Source organism: Rosa rugosa, chromosome 1 (genome assembly GCF_958449725.1).
Source record: "Rosa rugosa chromosome 1, drRosRugo1.1, whole genome shotgun sequence".
NCBI classification, from domain to species: Eukaryota; Viridiplantae; Streptophyta; class Magnoliopsida; order Rosales; family Rosaceae; genus Rosa; species Rosa rugosa.
This window is the reverse complement of record NC_084820.1, coordinates 12397590-12414852: the sequence shown is the minus strand read 5'-3', so window position 1 is coordinate 12414852 and position 17263 is coordinate 12397590. Positions and strand designations below refer to the sequence as shown.

Genomic DNA, 17263 nt, shown 5'->3' with positions numbered 1-17263 from the left:
GTGTGAGATTTCAATGTATAGGGAGTTATTTGTTAAAATTATGATACGAGGGACTGAACTGTCGACTCCCCAAAAGTTGAGGGAGTGACCAGTAATTTGCCCAAAAATATATTAAGATAATATCATAATGAATTAAATTTCGCGCTACAAAATATAATTTCAATAACACATGATCTCTTCTTATCCTGGGTGCACTGACATGTCAATCTCTTGCTGGCCCAACTCATAGTCTTAGGCTATTTTCAACGTACGTCAATGATCAGGGAACAGTTAGGTTTCTACACTTTTGAACTTTGGAACAGGTAGATGTTGATGTATCTAGCTAGGATAATTAATTAAGTTTAGAACCTTCATGAATGATGACATAGCTCAGCTGACAGTACTGTAGTGTACCAGAATCCTTACCCACGGATTCAACTGTTTTATTTTATAATTTTGGTGATGATATATAGGTCATGCATGCAGTTACTGATGATAGAAGAAGAAAATGTATATGCAATAGCCTTTTCTTGATATTCAAACGGCAGGCTAGGTCATTATGCCTGAGATATTTTTAGAGGAAAAAACACCCTGAGATTAAGCCAATATTCCAAGATCTAAACAAGATTGAAAGATCTTAGGGTGTGTGTGTGTGTGTGTTTATATATGTGTGTGGAAGTTCTCATACTTTTATATATGTGCATATATATTCTACATATCATGACGAAGGTTGACCAATTTGATCGGATTCGAAAATATGGTGAAATTGGCTAAATTTTTTACCAGACTCATAATTTATTATAATAATCTCATCCAACGGTCGATTTTTCCATTTTCTTTGAATTGATAGGGGTTGCTCTTTGGAGTGTATGATATATAAATATAGGTTTATAAGAATAACTAAGTTTGACCTAGTTGATCGAATTCGAAACGAGAACCAAATTAGCTGGATTTTTTACAACCACCATAAAACAGTTCAATCTCTCCATCGAGCGGTTGGTTTCTCAAAGTTCATTTTCCACTTCATAGTTGCTTTAGAATGAACCTCAACAATTTAAATGCAATGTATAAGTTATACAACGTTAGGAAGCAAATTGATATAGACCAACGTCTTTATAATTAAAATTGAAATTTTCGCACATCCATCTATGAGATATTTACAGACGTGATGTAAAAAAATAAGCACGTTTCGCGGTCGTCGCACCATCGGTCAACCAAGAAGACATACAAATGACAACGGTTGACCAATTCGATCGGATTCGAACATATAGTAAAATTGGCTAAATTTTTTACCACACTCATAATTTATTGTAATAATCACACATTCAACGGTCGGTTTTCCCATTTTCTTTGAATTGATAGAGGTTGCTCATTGGAGTGTATGATATATAAATATAGGTTTATAAAAAAATTAGTATCTTTAAAGATTATTATTATTATTATTTTTTTTGAAACGTAGTATCTTTAAAGATTTATTTGTAAATAAAGTCCGCAAGGCCTGGCCCGAAAAAGTCCGTAAGGTCCGCTTTATATGGACGGGCTTGGATCCTTCGATTTACAATAAAGCCCGGCCCGTTGATGAGACTTAGTCACAATAATCCATTGGGGCCGTGACCACTTACCCAATTTTAGAACAAAAATTGCCCACTTACTCCAGCAAGAGTTTTTTAACCCCATTTACCCAATCTAACCTCTAGTGACAGTTTTGCCCCTATAATAACTCTTTCCTCTCAGACTCTCTCTCTCTGTGCCGCGCACCACACCAGGCTCCGTTCTCTCTCTATCTCTCTGCTCCGGCGCCCCACCTCAGGCTTCGGGCCACCACCTCCATCCAGTCCCCACTGCCATCAGAAACGATCGTCAACCGTCATAGGTCCCTCAAGCCAGCCCCCAGATCGGAGCTCAACCCCCAAGCGCCGCCGTCACCGAACCAGACTCTCTCTCTCTTACTGCCATGGCTGTCCCGGCACCCCACTTTCAGCTTCAGGCCAACCTCGATCGATCCACCTCCGGCGTCACCAACAACCAAACCACAGATCCACCGATCCAAGGCCCACAGCCACAACTCAGCCCCCAACTCCGATCCGACTCCGAACCCAGGCCGAATCGACTCCGCTCCAACGTGAAATACGCTCCGACGACTCCTCACAGTCCGGTGGGTGCCCAGATCAATTCCTGGGTGGCCAGATGATTTTTGTTTTTGTTTTTTTGGTATAATGATATTTTTTTTATTTTTTTTTTGTATCTGTAATGGTTCATTTGAGGGCAATTATATGATTATTGGAGGGTAATAATATCATTATTGGGGCAATAACATGATTATTAGGAAGCAATAATATGATTATTTGGTGGCAATAATATGATTATTGGAAGACAATAATATGATTATAATTGATCAATTGTGCATGTAGTGTATTCATTTAGGTTTTGAGAGTTCATACAATTCACTGGACGACAATAATATGATTATTGGAGAAAATAATATGATTTTTGGGAGGCAATAATATGATTATTGGGGGGCAATAATATGATTACTGGGGGGCAATAATATTGTTACTGGGTATTATTAGTCCCCGGTCGCCGGATTCCGGTCACCGGTCGCCTAATTCATGTCACCGGAGTCCGAGGCCGGCCACTAGTCACCGGAGTCCGGCAAGGTAACCAATGACTTCTCTCTCTAAGTGAGAAAGAAGGAGAGGGCAAAAAAGTCCTAAACATAAATAAAAAGAATAAAAAAAGAATTAATTGGATAATATGGAAATAATCTCTTAGAGTGTTTTGGGTAAATGGGGTTTTTAAACTCTTCGTTGTGCAAGTGGGCAATTGTTAAGCAGAAATTAGGTAAATGATCATTTGGTTTTGGACTCCGGTTGGCTCAGAGTTACTGACCTGAATTGGAGGTCGGAAAGATCGAGATTGACGTGATTGAGAAAAACTATTGTTCAATAGGGTAAACTCTAAAAAAAAATAAAAAAATTGTTCACGAGTTACCAACATACCTGCCAGGTTTAAGTTGTTAATACCCGTTGAGCTAACGGGTTTTTACCTTCCGAACAAGCATTCCAAACAAGCTTCTACAGCTAAGGTATGGCTTCCTTTCTCCTCATAAATAGTCCAGATTTCGTTTTCGGAGTTTTAATCATGTATCCTGATTGGTCCAGCTCTATGCAGGTTCGATCATGACGAAAACACATTCTGGATCGATAGGTAATTTCTTGTGAAATAAGAAGGTAGATAAATTTGATGTCTTGGTGAATTAGTTTAATTGCTTACTAGTCATTCTTTTTGTTCAGGGTTATTATGGTGCTGGAGCTGCTCCACCGCCCTTTTTCGCCTCCTCTGTTGCTTCACCAGCACCGCACCCATATATGTGGGGAGCCCAGGTGAGGTCTTCTTCTATAGTAGAGACATACAAGTTCTGTTGCAGGCATTTATTTACTGTTTCTTATGAGGAGGAATGTAGTTTTTAATTTTTGTTCACTTTTGGGGTTTACTAATTTTCAGCATCCTATGATGCCGCCTTATGGAACTCCTGTTCTATGTATCCTCCAGGTGGAGTTTATGCTCATCCGGGTATGGTCACGGTATGATGTTCTTCCTCTGATGGTACATATCTTGCATCATCAATATCATATTAGGTGGTTTCAACTTGATTAACTAATTGGTTTCATCTACTTTTGTTAGACTCCTACTTCAGTACCACCAACAAATCCAGAGTCGGAAGGGAAGGGCGCAGATGGGAAAGAGCGAGCTTCAGCCAAAAAAAACCCAAGGGAGCTGCAGGAAGTACAGTTAAGGCTGGGGAGAGTGGAAAAGCAACTTCTGGTTCTGGAAATGATGGAGCTTCACAAAGGTCAATGGTCTTTATGCCTTTTTTACAAGCTTCAGATTGCTCTTGAGTCTTTACCATTTTACATTGGTTAAAGATAGTTTATTGATGCTGTACCCAGTCTGACTGTAAACTTTCTCGTTAACAGTGCTGAAAGTGGCAGCGAGGGTTCATCAGATGGAAGCGAGGAGAATGGTAACCACCAGGTATGTGTATGCCCTGCAGCTAATACTCCAAGATGTTCTCGAATTCTTCTACCTTTCTTCAATGGCTAGTAAATTTCTAGTAGCTTTTGCAACTTATCTGCAAATAGCAGCTGGCTCAGTATATACAGAAGGAGCAATGACAACTTGTATACCAGCTGGAACTGGTAAACTGCATTTCAGAGTAAGGGACTTCAACGCACAAGGCTGTAGAAAGGCTTCTTGGGTCACACTTAGTGAGCTTTCATGGTACCTTATCACTGCCTTAGTCATGCAGCATTCCACATTTTTCTGAAATTAATTGTGCACATGTGGATCTGAATTCCATACTAAGCATTGTAATACAATTTGACATGAAATCATTCACCTACAATTTGGAAATATGTTTATTTGCTACATTTGAAGTGTCCAAATCATGGGCCATAAGCTAATTCTAGCTAAAAAAGAGCCAAGCCTGTAAGCCTCTGAATGACAATGTGTATAAGAGCCAAGTCTGTAAGCCTCTGAATCAAATGTGTAAAAGCCTTGTCTGAACACGTCATGCTTAGAATTATTGAAGCCGTACACAGTATTGGTTGCGTCTTTCAACATGGTATCTGTATATGTGTGTGTGTGTAGGGTGGGGGATTTGGTTACTGTTTATCTCTGTCGTCTATTCTTATAACATGAAAGGAGAAACTAAGTTTTCCGATGGTCTGATCTTTTTATTTGTGCATGGCTTCTTATCTGGGCTTTCTCAGGTTTGGAGGGAGAAGAACGTTATAAAGCCAACACCAGGAAAGAGACATTGTAACTGTAGAAATGAGGTCTATCACAGGCAAATCGGTCTGGGAATGTTCCAACAGATGACGGAACAGGTATATGCTCGAACAAACATTTCTTCCGTCACTATATGATTTAAAAAAATAAAAAGTTTGGAGAGAACGACCATATATTTAGCTGAATAAAGAAGTCGTTCTTCCATTCTTGGTAAAGAGTTTTCACAAGCATGCCCCTTCTTCTGCATGGAACAATTTATTTTGTGTGTGACTTACTTTTACCAATTATACTACTATATTAACCTTAATGAACACTCGTGAAGAGCTCTTTCAGGTTTGCGAACAATGTAACAATGTTAAATATGAAAGGGAGGGATATTTCATCACTGTTGATATTGAGAAAGGGATGCAAGATGGACAAGTAAGCTTTCATTCTTCATATTTTCTTCGAAGATTTGGAATTTGGTTATATCAGTAAACAAGGGGTACTTCTTCCTTGTGCATTTACAGAGAAAATCAAATCCTATGTTTCCATTTATTTAGTTCTGTTTCATGTGCATGTTGGTGATTTGATTATGCCGATGCCTAATTTAAGACTTAAAAGTATCATTCCATATTTACTGAAATATATTCTTTTTTTTAGGTAGTAACTTTATTTGCTTAATATTTGTTGCAGGAGGTGGTTTTCTATGAGGATGGTGAACCCATAATTGATGGAGAACCTGGAGATTTAAAAGTCAGTGCTTTGACCTTACCACCTTGGTTTATATAACGCCATATTGAAGCATCTCAGATACCATTTTTTATGCGTAGAGGTTTTTATTGCACGCATATTGATGATACAATGCCAAATACATTCACTCTCTCATGAACTCCAACATCATTTAAGTGTTTAATGGTAGTAGTGAGATTGCCTCTTTGATAGCAAAATGTGGGATTTTAGACAGCTTAACTTATCATTATGCTTTATTGTATAACCATCCACATCCAAGTCGTGTGGGGTTTCAAAGTTCTTGCAAATTCAGAGATGTAACTCCTCCCAATCTCCAATTAATGAGAGCTCAAAGCCCTTAAGAACCATCACTTCATCAAGTTTGCGAGATGGTTCCACTAAATTCTTCGATTTTACTGTTATTGGTGGTGGAGTTGCTGGCCTCCGCTATGCCTTGGAAGTGGCAAAACATGGATCTGTTGCTGTCATTACCAAGGCTGAGCCTCATGAAAGTAATACAAATTATGCTCAAGGTGGTGTTGGTGCTGTACTGTGCCCTTCGGATTATGTGGAGAGTCATGTCCAGGACACCATTGTAGCAGGAGCTTATCTATGTGATGAGGAGACTGTCAGAGTATGTTATAGAACCAATTGTAAACAGGATTGGTGGATCTGGTATGGATCTCAGAAGCAAAGCAAGGGTAAATAACATTTCTGCAGTTTATCTTGGTTACTTTATTGTGGTTTGATTAATTGATTGAGTGAATAATATTTTTTTTTGGGTGTGTGAAGACTCTGCCAGGACCTGTTAGGAGAGGCAACAATATCTTGGTGGGTTAAATTTATCCCCTGTTCTTAATAGAATAACTGGACAAGAATCCAGAAATAGTAAGAAAGTAATAGCTTGTGGTGGGTTAAATTTATCCCCTGTTCAAAATATAAGATCTACTTCTACTATATTGAGGCCGAGTAGCTATCTGATTATCTCTTGTGTTAATTGATATATGATTAGCTATATGATTGTGTTAATTGATATATGATTAGCTATATGATTGTCTGGGTTTACTACTTTACTATATGAGTGTCTCGTGTTAATTGATATGCCATCATTATAATAATAGTTATGTTAATTGAGTGTTAATTGATATGCCATCATTATAATAGTTGTGTTAATTGAGTGATTGTCTCTTGTGTATGAGTCAAGTACTCATTTTGAGCTGCAGGGGAGAGAGATCAAAATAGGAGATTTTTTTCTTCTTTTGGTAAGCTGCACATTAGGAATTTGAGCTTTTCGATACATGCATAATGTATAATGTATAATGGCCTTTTGTGTAACATCCCGTATCTTAATTTACCGGTTTACTAATCATTAGGATGGTAAACGACATTTACTATCACTTTTACTGTCGTTTCAGTACTTTTAGGGGGCCATAAAATATGACTTTTTGTTCGGGTCAAAATTTGAGAAAATGTTCTTCATGGAAGTTGTAGAGGACGTTAAACCGAGCGCGTGCATATGTGGTATGTAAAAATCGGAGTTCGTATACGAAAGTTATGGCCAAAATACTAAAGTTACTGTTCATAGTAAGTTTCTATAAATAGCCGAGTTACTCTCCCCGATTCTCTCTTCCTCTCCGACCTCTTCACCTTCTTCCGGCCATAACTCCTCCATCCGGCGACGGATTTTGAAGTGTAAGATGTCGTTGGAAAGCTCTCTTCCTTCTCTTCATTTCTGGGTTCGTTTCGTAGCTTAATATGAACTGTGGAAGGTGCAGCAACGAGAAGAAGAGGACGGTCACTGTAGCAGTTTTGAGTCAACGCCGATATTTTCCGATTCCGGCAGTCTCCGGCCACAAAATTGGCGTCGAAGGTTCGGTTTTTGACATAGATCATTTCCCCTAACGTCTTTCATTTCAATTTGTAGTGTAGAGGTCGAATTAACAATTTCAATTTCTAGGGTTCTTGGAATTTCTGGAAAATTTTCACCGGCCAAATTGGAGCTCTTCCAGGTAAAATTGGAACTTGTTGTAGTTGAGAAAGAGGTTGGGTTTGTTGAGTAGATGGTGCTGCCAAATTTTGGTGGCCATCGGAGGTGGTTGCCGCCGGCGCGTGGGGCCCACGCGCTTCCACTGTTGGTGGCGCGTGGAGGCCTGTAGGGCAGTGTTTTAATTTCAGTTTTTATCCCATTAAATTGTAGAATTGTTGTAGAGCTTGTATGTGAAGTTTGGTGAATTTTGGAGGGGTTTGGAATTATTTGTGAATTTCCGAAGTTTGAAATTTTGTGATTGAATTGTGGGAAATCCGGCCGTCGGATTTCCTTCGTTTTCGTTGTGGGATATATAAATTGAGGAATTGGTGTTGTGGAAGAGATTTGGGTTGAATTTGAGAAGTAATGGAGATAGGGATTTTCGGGTTTCGTTTAGGTTCGTAATTATTTTATCGGATTGTCGTTTACGGAAATATAATTGTGTACAGGGCAATGCCGCGAGCTACGGTTAAATGAAGGAACTCGTTTGCGTGGTCGCCCAATAGTACTGTGAGTGGACTTTTGTTTTTAAGTAAATGATGCATGCATTTATTTTGAAATTATTGGTTTATTTAATTATCGTTTTATTTATCGAACATGATATTTTGTCTTGGATTATAATTTGACATTGATTTTTCATGAGTTTCGGATATGAACTTATTATGCTCGGATTTGGATTTATGAGTTGTTTTTGAGAATATGAATTGATTTTCAGAAATTGATTATAATTATTATTTGAAATTCTGATATTGTGATTTTCAATGAATTCTTTTCCGAGGTGATTTCCGGAATTTCATATTTATTTTTCATTCACCGATTTGAGATCTCCGAAAGATTTTCGAAATGAGATTTCGATGGAATTATTTCTTGTTTGTTTATCGACTTTCGGTTTTGGCATTGGGAATGCCTCGATGATGATTTTGGAATTGGTTTTGTTTCGAATCATGATGATACTCTTGGCGTGTGGGACACGTCGTTGGAAATGCATTTGCGAGAGATGGGGGAAGCCTTATGTATTTTGGATTTACTGGATTTTCGGTTATGTTTCCCTGTGCCATACTGAGGGGTGATTTTATCATGCTAGCATTGATTTTCCGCCTTTGTGGCGCGGTGATGGGATCACCGTAGCCCTTCCGCCTTTGTGGCGCAGGTTACTGTCTCTGTGACAGTAATTCTGTAGCCCAGTATCCTATCGCTACACTTAGTGGCGTAAGGGTATATTACGGGAGTTATGGGAGTTCTTTAGCCTGGGAGGCTATCACCCAAGCCTGAGTGGCTTATTCGTATGGCTATCATCTTCCCCTACTCATTATATTATTGCTGGGCTAGCGGGGTCTAGTCCAATTCCCTTAACCAGCGGGGCTGGTCTTATTTTCTTGAGTATCAGAGTTCTTTCCTCTTTGCTTGGTTGTGGCTAGCGGGGCTAGTCGGTTTTCTTGAGCTGAACTAAAGTTGTGTTTCTTTAAATTGTTGCATGCATCGGGATTTTTAAAGAAATAAATGTGGGAAAGTATGAAATACATTTGGTTTTAATTTGTTTATTTTTGTCCACTCACGCTAACGTGTTTTTCAATACTTTTCCCCTGGGCCCTTCGGTTTCAAATGCCCAGTTTGCAGGCGAAATTAGTTGAGGTCGGGCGTACATGGAGTCGAGGCATAGCCAACAGCATTGCTTCCGCGTACTCATTCTATTTCTGTTTTCTTTGTTACCTAGTGGATTAGTATTGCTCTGATAACCTATGGGATTAATATTGTTTTTGGGTTGAGACTGATATTTGTGAAATTGGAGTTGTGATTTGGGGAGCAGATGGCTCCAGAAGATTAAGGATGGATGATTTAGAAGTGTAAATGTTTTCCTACAGGTTTTGGGTAGCCTACTTTTAGGGGAAGTTCCGCCAAATTTTTGGTAGAATCTCTTCTAAAGTGGGCCCCGCAGGGCCACTTCGGATTTCAGGGTGAAATCTGGGGCGGGTCCTGTCAGTTGGTATCAGAGCATTAGGTTGTTAGGTTCTGTAGACTCGTTTCTATTCTGTTACCTTATATGCTTGGTGTTGCCCAGTACCTCTCGAGTGATGGCCCGACTGCAGCGGTTCCCCATCGTGTACTCTTCGGTACTGTGGTATTCATCAGGTGTGTAAGGTACAAAGCTAGTTGGTTTTCTTCTGGTGCTATGCCTCTTGTACGCCGACCTCTTAGGGATTCCGCTGCGTATTGGTCTCCTTACATATGCACCTTTCCCTGGTATTGGTAGAGTAAGGCTACTCTACAGATTCGAGTTGTGCTATGAAATGTGATTCGAGGAAATGTTATGGTTATCCCTTCCTCGATGCTGACAAGTTGTTGGGGCATGGTTAAGGTGCGAGATCGGAGTTTTATATTGTACTTTATTGGTAGAGATGAACGACCATTGTTTTGGGCTGTCTCTGAGTATTATAACTGTTTTAGAATCCGGTTTTGGAGAATTGAAATTAGTAATAATGATGGTTCTAACATTGAATTGAGTTTTGGAGAATGTTTTACTTGATACGATCGGCTCTGTGAGCGGCATGAGGAATATTACTGGAATTCGATGGAGATTCTTTGTGAATCTCATTGTTGGAAATCATTTATAGAGAATCCACATTGAAATGTATCTCAACTGGACACCTTATGTCGGCATCATTACGCATCACTCTCCGGTAGACAACAGAGAAAATTGAAAAGAGATGTCCTGGGTTGTTATGTCTAGAGGCTGTGTTTTCAAGTGGCTATGGTCACTGATGTTGGTAAGTGGGAAGAGATAACAGTAAATGAGAATTTTAAATAGAATGAAATTTTTTTAAAAATTGTCGATTTGGGTCGTTGACCTAACCAGGGTGTATGAGCATAGTTTTGCTCGGAATAAAAGAAATTGACTTTAGATACCACAACTTATAGTTTTGTCTACCTGAGTCTTGGATGGTATCGAGTAGGGAGATGAACATGAGTGGGTTTTTATAGTTATGTGTTTGAAGTTCTAGAAATTGGTAGAATGCTTAAGGTTTTATAATAGAGTTACTGTTTTGGTCGGTAAATAATTGGGAGAGTTGGAATCAACTCTTCGTATGTGATATTATGCAAATGGGTGTCCTTGGTTATCCGCTTTTGAGTGAAACAGTTACACATAAGTTTGGGGAATAGCGGTAATGACCTTGTTGGGTGTCCATAGAAGTTCGAACGGAATTACTATGTGATATGGAATTTGATTCGAGTTTTGAATTATGGAGCCTTGAAGGTTGAATTGTGATAGGCTCTTGGTGGAAGTTTTGCCTGACGGATGGGTTGTGATATGATATTAGCGGTTGGTGGAATAACTTTAAGGAAATAAGTTTTCAGTTAGTTCCGGAAATATTTTAAGTCAAGGTTTGACCAGGACTCTTGTTATTTTGGGTGGAAGGTATTGTAGCATACTTTAAGTGATGTACTTTAGTGTTGATTACTTTGAGGAAATTGGATCATTATTGTGGTGGGACCACATTCGGATCCGGATATCGCTTGGTGTGCTACAAGATGTTGGACGGGTGTCCTATGATATATATAAAGGATTGTTCAGGAAAGATCTTGTGAATTGTGTTAGCTACCTTGGGGGATTGATTATTGCTTGAATCGAATATACGTAATGGATTCCTTGGGAGGAATTGAGCGAACTTTGCCACCGTGGTGACCTTTAATTGGAAATGTATAGGAAGTTGTTGGTATGAATGAAATCCGGTCACCACTTATCTAAAGGTAAGACGACTTGAACAGGAAGTAGGAGTTGAGTTGGAATAAATTGATTGGGCTTATGTTCTATCAAGGGTTCAATGGATATTTAAGTACTAATTGTTGAGCTACTATGATTGAGTTATGTTATTGGATTAATTCTTGATGAGAAGTTTTGGAAAGTTTTTGGTACAATTTTGGTTAGCACAGGAAAGTCATAGGAATTCTTGTTGTAGCTGAAATTTTATAAGTTAAGCGTCGCTCGAGGAGTGGATTCGTGGTTATCTTATCCTCTTTTCGGTAAGGACCGTCGTCCTTTATCAGCATTGGCCTTAAGTTAAATAAGGAGAGTTGACTATATTCTAGTCCTTGCAAGTTCAACGTTGTTTGACATGACTGATTTTTGGTGATTCTTGTAACATTAGATAATGAACTTCTTTGATATCTCATTTTCTTGTCTTGAGAATTAGATTTTCGTTTCTGTGGTACGCAAAGTGTTATTTGTTTAATTAATTGACTTTGAGCTTTTCGATTTGGCCTATTATTCGACTTTCTCTCCAGGTTGTTTTGAGCAAAAGAGTTTTTGCAAATTTTTGCTTAGTAGTGGATAAGACTTTTTGGTAGTGCTTGAAGGTATATTTATACTTTAGAACTGTTGAGTCAACAATGGATGCTGTGAATTTTGTGGGGATTGTTGCCTTTGACCAGATTCCGGCTTGAGGATTTTTCTTTTCAAATGTTGAATTTCTTTCCTGCTGGTCAGATTTTGGATCAGATTTGGAACAATTTCTAGTGTTGTTTGATGCATCATAGTCCATTAGAGGTATGTATCCATTAGAGGATTTGACACATACAGAATTTAGAACTTTTCTATAATGTCATACCTGTAATAGAATTGTTATGAGGTGATGTCGGACAGATGGTTGGAAATGTTCTACTTGGGACTGGTGGAGCAGTTATGAGAGAGAGTTTTTCTAATTATCTAAGGAAGTTATTTTATTTGAGTTTGATCAGAATTCCAATCAAGTATTTAATAATACGGATAGTGGTGTTTTCGGTTGTGAGAATTACATTGGTATATGGATTAAGAATATCAATTGGGGCAACAGAGATCAACGAGAACGACATGGATTCAACCAGATTTTAGATCTATGACTATTAAAGAAGTGTAGCTTCGGCTAAGAACAACTTGAGTGTGATGCATCTTCTTCCAGATATGATTCGTTGAGCTGGAGTAGAGTTAGTAGTTATAATTCTTGCTTGCACTGGATTTTTGAGGATGTGGTACATGACATGGTAGTTAAGCGAGTACTAACTTGTAAGAATTATTAGCAGTTTTGATCGGAGGCATTTGTAAATAGTAAATTTCTTGTGACACATTTGATTTAGAAAAGTTTTTCCACATTATCGTATTTATAAAAGTTTTTGAGTGAGGTGTTATATGTGTGGCCAGTAAGGTAGCTATCAAATGAGTTTTCTTAGTCGGCTCGGAACGTCATCTCAAGGCTGGACTAATGATTTTAGTCAGATATCAGAGTAGCGCAGTGGAAGTGTAGTGGCCCCATAATCTACTTGATTAAGAACTTATAGGTTCGTTTGAGGTCGACCTTTATATGTTTGACAACTATGGGACCTTTACGTGAACGACATTCGATTAGGAACTTAAGCACAAACAAGGAAGTGCTGTCTTGTGGTAGCTAAGGAAGTGATGTCTTTTGGAATTGTTGATTAGCAGTGACCATCTTGTGGCATGGTTATCACAATGTTGTTGGTAAATGGGTTGGATTTTCACTCAGCGACTTTTGTGAGAAGGTTATGAATGCTATAATTTTAACAGGGTGATTTGTGACGTTAATACCATGTGTTATCTGAGCTAACCATTGAAATGAATTTTCTTTTACACCGGAATTCATGTACTTGCGAGTTTATGGTGCTACATGGTTTAACAAGACAAGTGAATCGACTTTGGACGTTGATAATTTTGGATTATAGGCATGTCTTCATTGCTTTTGTAGTGGGGATCATAAGAGTTTCTGTGGTTGTTGATTTGAGGTTGCGAAAAGGAAAGCTTAATCTAAGTTAGAGTTGGTAAGTTTTGAGATTGTGGTATTTTGAATCAATTGGTGTGTTCTTTCTTTCTAACCAGCATCAAATTTCGAGGGCGAAATTTTTATAAGGAGGGGAGAATGTAACATCCCATATCTTAATTTACCGGTTTACTAATCATTAGGATGGTAAACGACATTTACTATCACTTTTACTGTCGTTTCAGTACTTTTAGGGGGCCATAAAATATGACTTTTTGTTCGGGTCAAAATTTGAGAAAATGTTCTTCATGGAAGTTGTAGAGGACGTTAAACCGAGCGCGTGCATATGTGGTATGTAAAAATCGGAGTTCGCATACGAAAGTTATGGCCAAAATACTAAAGTTACTGTTCATAGTAAGTTTCTATAAATAGCCGAGTTACTCTCCCCGATTCTCTCTTCCTCTCCGACCTCTTCACCTTCTTCCGGCCATAACTCCTCCATCCGGCGACGGATTTTGAAGTGTAAGATGTCGTTGGAAAGCTCTCTTCCTTCTCTTCATTTCTGGGTTCGTTTCGTAGCTTAATATGAACTGTGGAAGGTGCAGCAACGAGAAGAAGAGGACGGTCACTGTAGCAGTTTTGAGTCAACGCCGATATTTTCCGATTCCGGCAGTCTCCGGCCACAAAATTGGCGTCGAAGGTTCGGTTTTTGACATAGATCATTTCCCCTAACGTCTTTCATTTCAATTTGTAGTGTAGAGGTCGAATTAACAATTTCAATTTCTAGGGTTCTTGGAATTTCTGGAAAATTTTCACCGGCCAAATTGGAGCTCTTCCAGGTAAAATTGGAACTTGTTGTAGTTGAGAAAGAGGTTGGGTTTGTTGAGTAGATGGTGCTGCCAAATTTTGGTGGCCATCGGAGGTGGTTGCCGCCGGCGCGTGGGGCCCACGCGCTTCCACTGTTGGTGGCGCGTGGAGGCCTGTAGGGCAGTGTTTTAATTTCAGTTTTTATCCCATTAAATTGTAGAATTGTTGTAGAGCTTGTATGTGAAGTTTGGTGAATTTTGGAGGGGTTTGGAATTATTTGTGAATTTCCGAAGTTTGAAATTTTGTGATTGAATTGTGGGAAATCCGGCCGTCGGATTTCCTTCGTTTTCGTTGTGGGATATATAAATTGAGGAATTGGTGTTGTGGAAGAGATTTGGGTTGAATTTGAGAAGTAATGGAGATAGGGATTTTCGGGTTTCGTTTAGGTTCGTAATTATTTTATCGGATTGTCGTTTACGGAAATATAATTGTGTACAGGGCAATGCCGCGAGCTACGGTTAAATGAAGGAACTCGTTTGCGTGGTCGCCCAATAGTACTGTGAGTGGACTTTTGTTTTTAAGTAAATGATGCATGCATTTATTTTGAAATTATTGGTTTATTTAATTATCGTTTTATTTATCGAACATGATATTTTGTCTTGGATTATAATTTGACATTGATTTTTCATGAGTTTCGGATATGAACTTATTATGCTCGGATTTGGATTTATGAGTTGTTTTTGAGAATATGAATTGATTTTCAGAAATTGATTATAATTATTATTTGAAATTCTGATATTGTGATTTTCAATGAATTCTTTTCCGAGGTGATTTCCGGAATTTCATATTTATTTTTCATTCACCGATTTGAGATCTCCGAAAGATTTTCGAAATGAGATTTCGATGGAATTATTTCTTGTTTGTTTATCGACTTTCGGTTTTGGCATTGGGAATGCCTCGATGATGATTTTGGAATTGGTTTTGTTTCGAATCATGATGATACTCTTGGCGTGTGGGACACGTCGTTGGAAATGCATTTGCGAGAGATGGGGGAAGCCTTATGTATTTTGGATTTACTGGATTTTCGGTTATGTTTCCCTGTGCCATACTGAGGGGTGATTTTATCATGCTAGCATTGATTTTCCGCCTTTGTGGCGCGGTGATGGGATCACCGTAGCCCTTCCGCCTTTGTGGCGCAGGTTACTGTCTCTGTGACAGTAATTCTGTAGCCCAGTATCCTATCGCTACACTTAGTGGCGTAAGGGTATATTACGGGAGTTATGGGAGTTCTTTAGCCTGGGAGGCTATCACCCAAGCCTGAGTGGCTTATTCGTATGGCTATCATCTTCCCCTACTCATTATATTATTGCTGGGCTAGCGGGGTCTAGTCCAATTCCCTTAACCAGCGGGGCTGGTCTTATTTTCTTGAGTATCAGAGTTCTTTCCTCTTTGCTTGGTTGTGGCTAGCGGGGCTAGTCGGTTTTCTTGAGCTGAACTAAAGTTGTGTTTCTTTAAATTGTTGCATGCATCGGGATTTTTAAAGAAATAAATGTGGGAAAGTATGAAATACATTTGGTTTTAATTTGTTTATTTTTGTCCACTCACGCTAACGTGTTTTTCAATACTTTTCCCCTGGGCCCTTCGGTTTCAAATGCCCAGTTTGCAGGCGAAATTAGTTGAGGTCGGGCGTACATGGAGTCGAGGCATAGCCAACAGCATTGCTTCCGCGTACTCATTCTATTTCTGTTTTCTTTGTTACCTAGTGGATTAGTATTGCTCTGATAACCTATGGGATTAATATTGTTTTTGGGTTGAGACTGATATTTGTGAAATTGGAGTTGTGATTTGGGGAGCAGATGGCTCCAGAAGATTAAGGATGGATGATTTAGAAGTGTAAATGTTTTCCTACAGGTTTTGGGTAGCCTACTTTTAGGGGAAGTTCCGCCAAATTTTTGGTAGAATCTCTTCTAAAGTGGGCCCCGCAGGGCCACTTCGGATTTCAGGGTGAAATCTGGGGCGGGTCCTGTCAGTTGGTATCAGAGCATTAGGTTGTTAGGTTCTGTAGACTCGTTTCTATTCTGTTACCTTATATGCTTGGTGTTGCCCAGTACCTCTCGAGTGATGGCCCGACTGCAGCGGTTCCCCATCGTGTACTCTTCGGTACTGTGGTATTCATCAGGTGTGTAAGGTACAAAGCTAGTTGGTTTTCTTCTGGTGCTATGCCTCTTGTACGCCGACCTCTTAGGGATTCCGCTGCGTATTGGTCTCCTTACATATGCACCTTTCCCTGGTATTGGTAGAGTAAGGCTACTCTACAGATTCGAGTTGTGCTATGAAATGTGATTCGAGGAAATGTTATGGTTATCCCTTCCTCGATGCTGACAAGTTGTTGGGGCATGGTTAAGGTGCGAGATCGGAGTTTTATATTGTACTTTATTGGTAGAGATGAACGACCATTGTTTTGGGCTGTCTCTGAGTATTATAACTGTTTTAGAATCCGGTTTTGGAGAATTGAAATTAGTAATAATGATGGTTCTAACATTGAATTGAGTTTTGGAGAATGTTTTACTTGATACGATCGGCTCTGTGAGCGGCATGAGGAATATTACTGGAATTCGATGGAGATTCTTTGTGAATCTCATTGTTGGAAATCATTTATAGAGAATCCACATTGAAATGTATCTCAACTGGACACCTTATGTCGGCATCATTACGCATCACTCTCCGGTAGACAACAGAGAAAATTGAAAAGAGATGTCCTGGGTTGTTATGTCTAGAGGCTGTGTTTTCAAGTGGCTATGGTCACTGATGTTGGTAAGTGGGAAGAGATAACAGTAAATGAGAATTTTAAATAGAATGAAATTTTTTTAAAAATTGTCGATTTGGGTCGTTGACCTAACCAGGGTGTATGAGCATAGTTTTGCTCGGAATAAAAGAAATTGACTTTAGATACCACAACTTATAGTTTTGTCTACCTGAGTCTTGGATGGTATCGAGTAGGGAGATGAACATGAGTGGGTTTTTATAGTTATGTGTTTGAAGTTCTAGAAATTGGTAGAATGCTTAAGGTTTTATAATAGAGTTACTGTTTTGGTCGGTAAATAATTGGGAGAGTTGGAATCAACTCTTCGTATGTGATATTATGCAAATGGGTGTCCTTGGTTATCCGCTTTTGAGTGAAACAGTTACACATAAGTTTGGG

At 39.0% G+C, this 17263-nt stretch overlaps 1 protein-coding gene and 2 long non-coding RNA genes across 5 annotated transcripts; all 3 read left to right on the top strand.

The window, feature by feature from the left end:
* The first annotated feature begins 3136 nt into the window (after positions 1-3136).
* LOC133727252 (dnaJ protein ERDJ3B-like) lies at positions 3137-6800 on the top strand. The gene is made up of 8 exons (XM_062154857.1): positions 3137-3186; positions 3273-3362; positions 3532-3563; positions 3664-3832; positions 3957-4014; positions 4752-4868; positions 5104-5190; positions 5446-6800. The coding sequence occupies exons 2-8, from the start codon at positions 3280-3282 to the stop codon at positions 5539-5541; spliced, it is 642 nt and encodes a 213-aa protein (XP_062010841.1). The 5' UTR covers positions 3137-3186; positions 3273-3279; the 3' UTR covers positions 5542-6800.
* A 191-nt stretch (positions 6801-6991) lies between these two features.
* Positions 6992-9326, top strand: LOC133727251 (uncharacterized). Of its 2 annotated transcripts, XR_009855069.1 has the most exons (5): positions 6992-7173; positions 7257-7351; positions 7439-7490; positions 7957-8017; positions 9118-9326. It is a non-coding gene; the product is annotated as an uncharacterized LOC133727251 (long non-coding RNA). The 2 variants fall into 2 exon arrangements; XR_009855068.1 differs by having other exon boundaries at positions 7002-7351.
* Positions 9327-13680: 4354 nt separating this feature from the next.
* On the top strand, positions 13681-15929 carry LOC133727250 (uncharacterized). 2 transcript variants are annotated; one of them, XR_009855067.1, is made up of 5 exons: positions 13681-13776; positions 13860-13954; positions 14042-14093; positions 14560-14620; positions 15721-15929. It is a non-coding gene; the product is annotated as an uncharacterized LOC133727250 (long non-coding RNA). The 2 variants fall into 2 exon arrangements; XR_009855066.1 differs by having other exon boundaries at positions 13701-13954.
* The last annotated feature ends 1334 nt before the right edge of the window (positions 15930-17263 follow it).

Excerpts from the sequence above, each read along its gene's own strand:
- LOC133727252 (XM_062154857.1), top strand. The coding sequence starts at position 3,280 with ATGGTGCTGGAGCTGCTCCACCGCCCTTTTTCGCCTCCTCTGTTGCTT. Across the intron at positions 3,564-3,663 it reads CTCATCCGGGTATGGTCACG|ACTCCTACTTCAGTACCACC; the intron begins GTATGATGTTCT and ends TACTTTTGTTAG. Across the intron at positions 3,833-3,956 it reads AATGATGGAGCTTCACAAAG|TGCTGAAAGTGGCAGCGAGG; the intron begins GTCAATGGTCTT and ends TCTCGTTAACAG.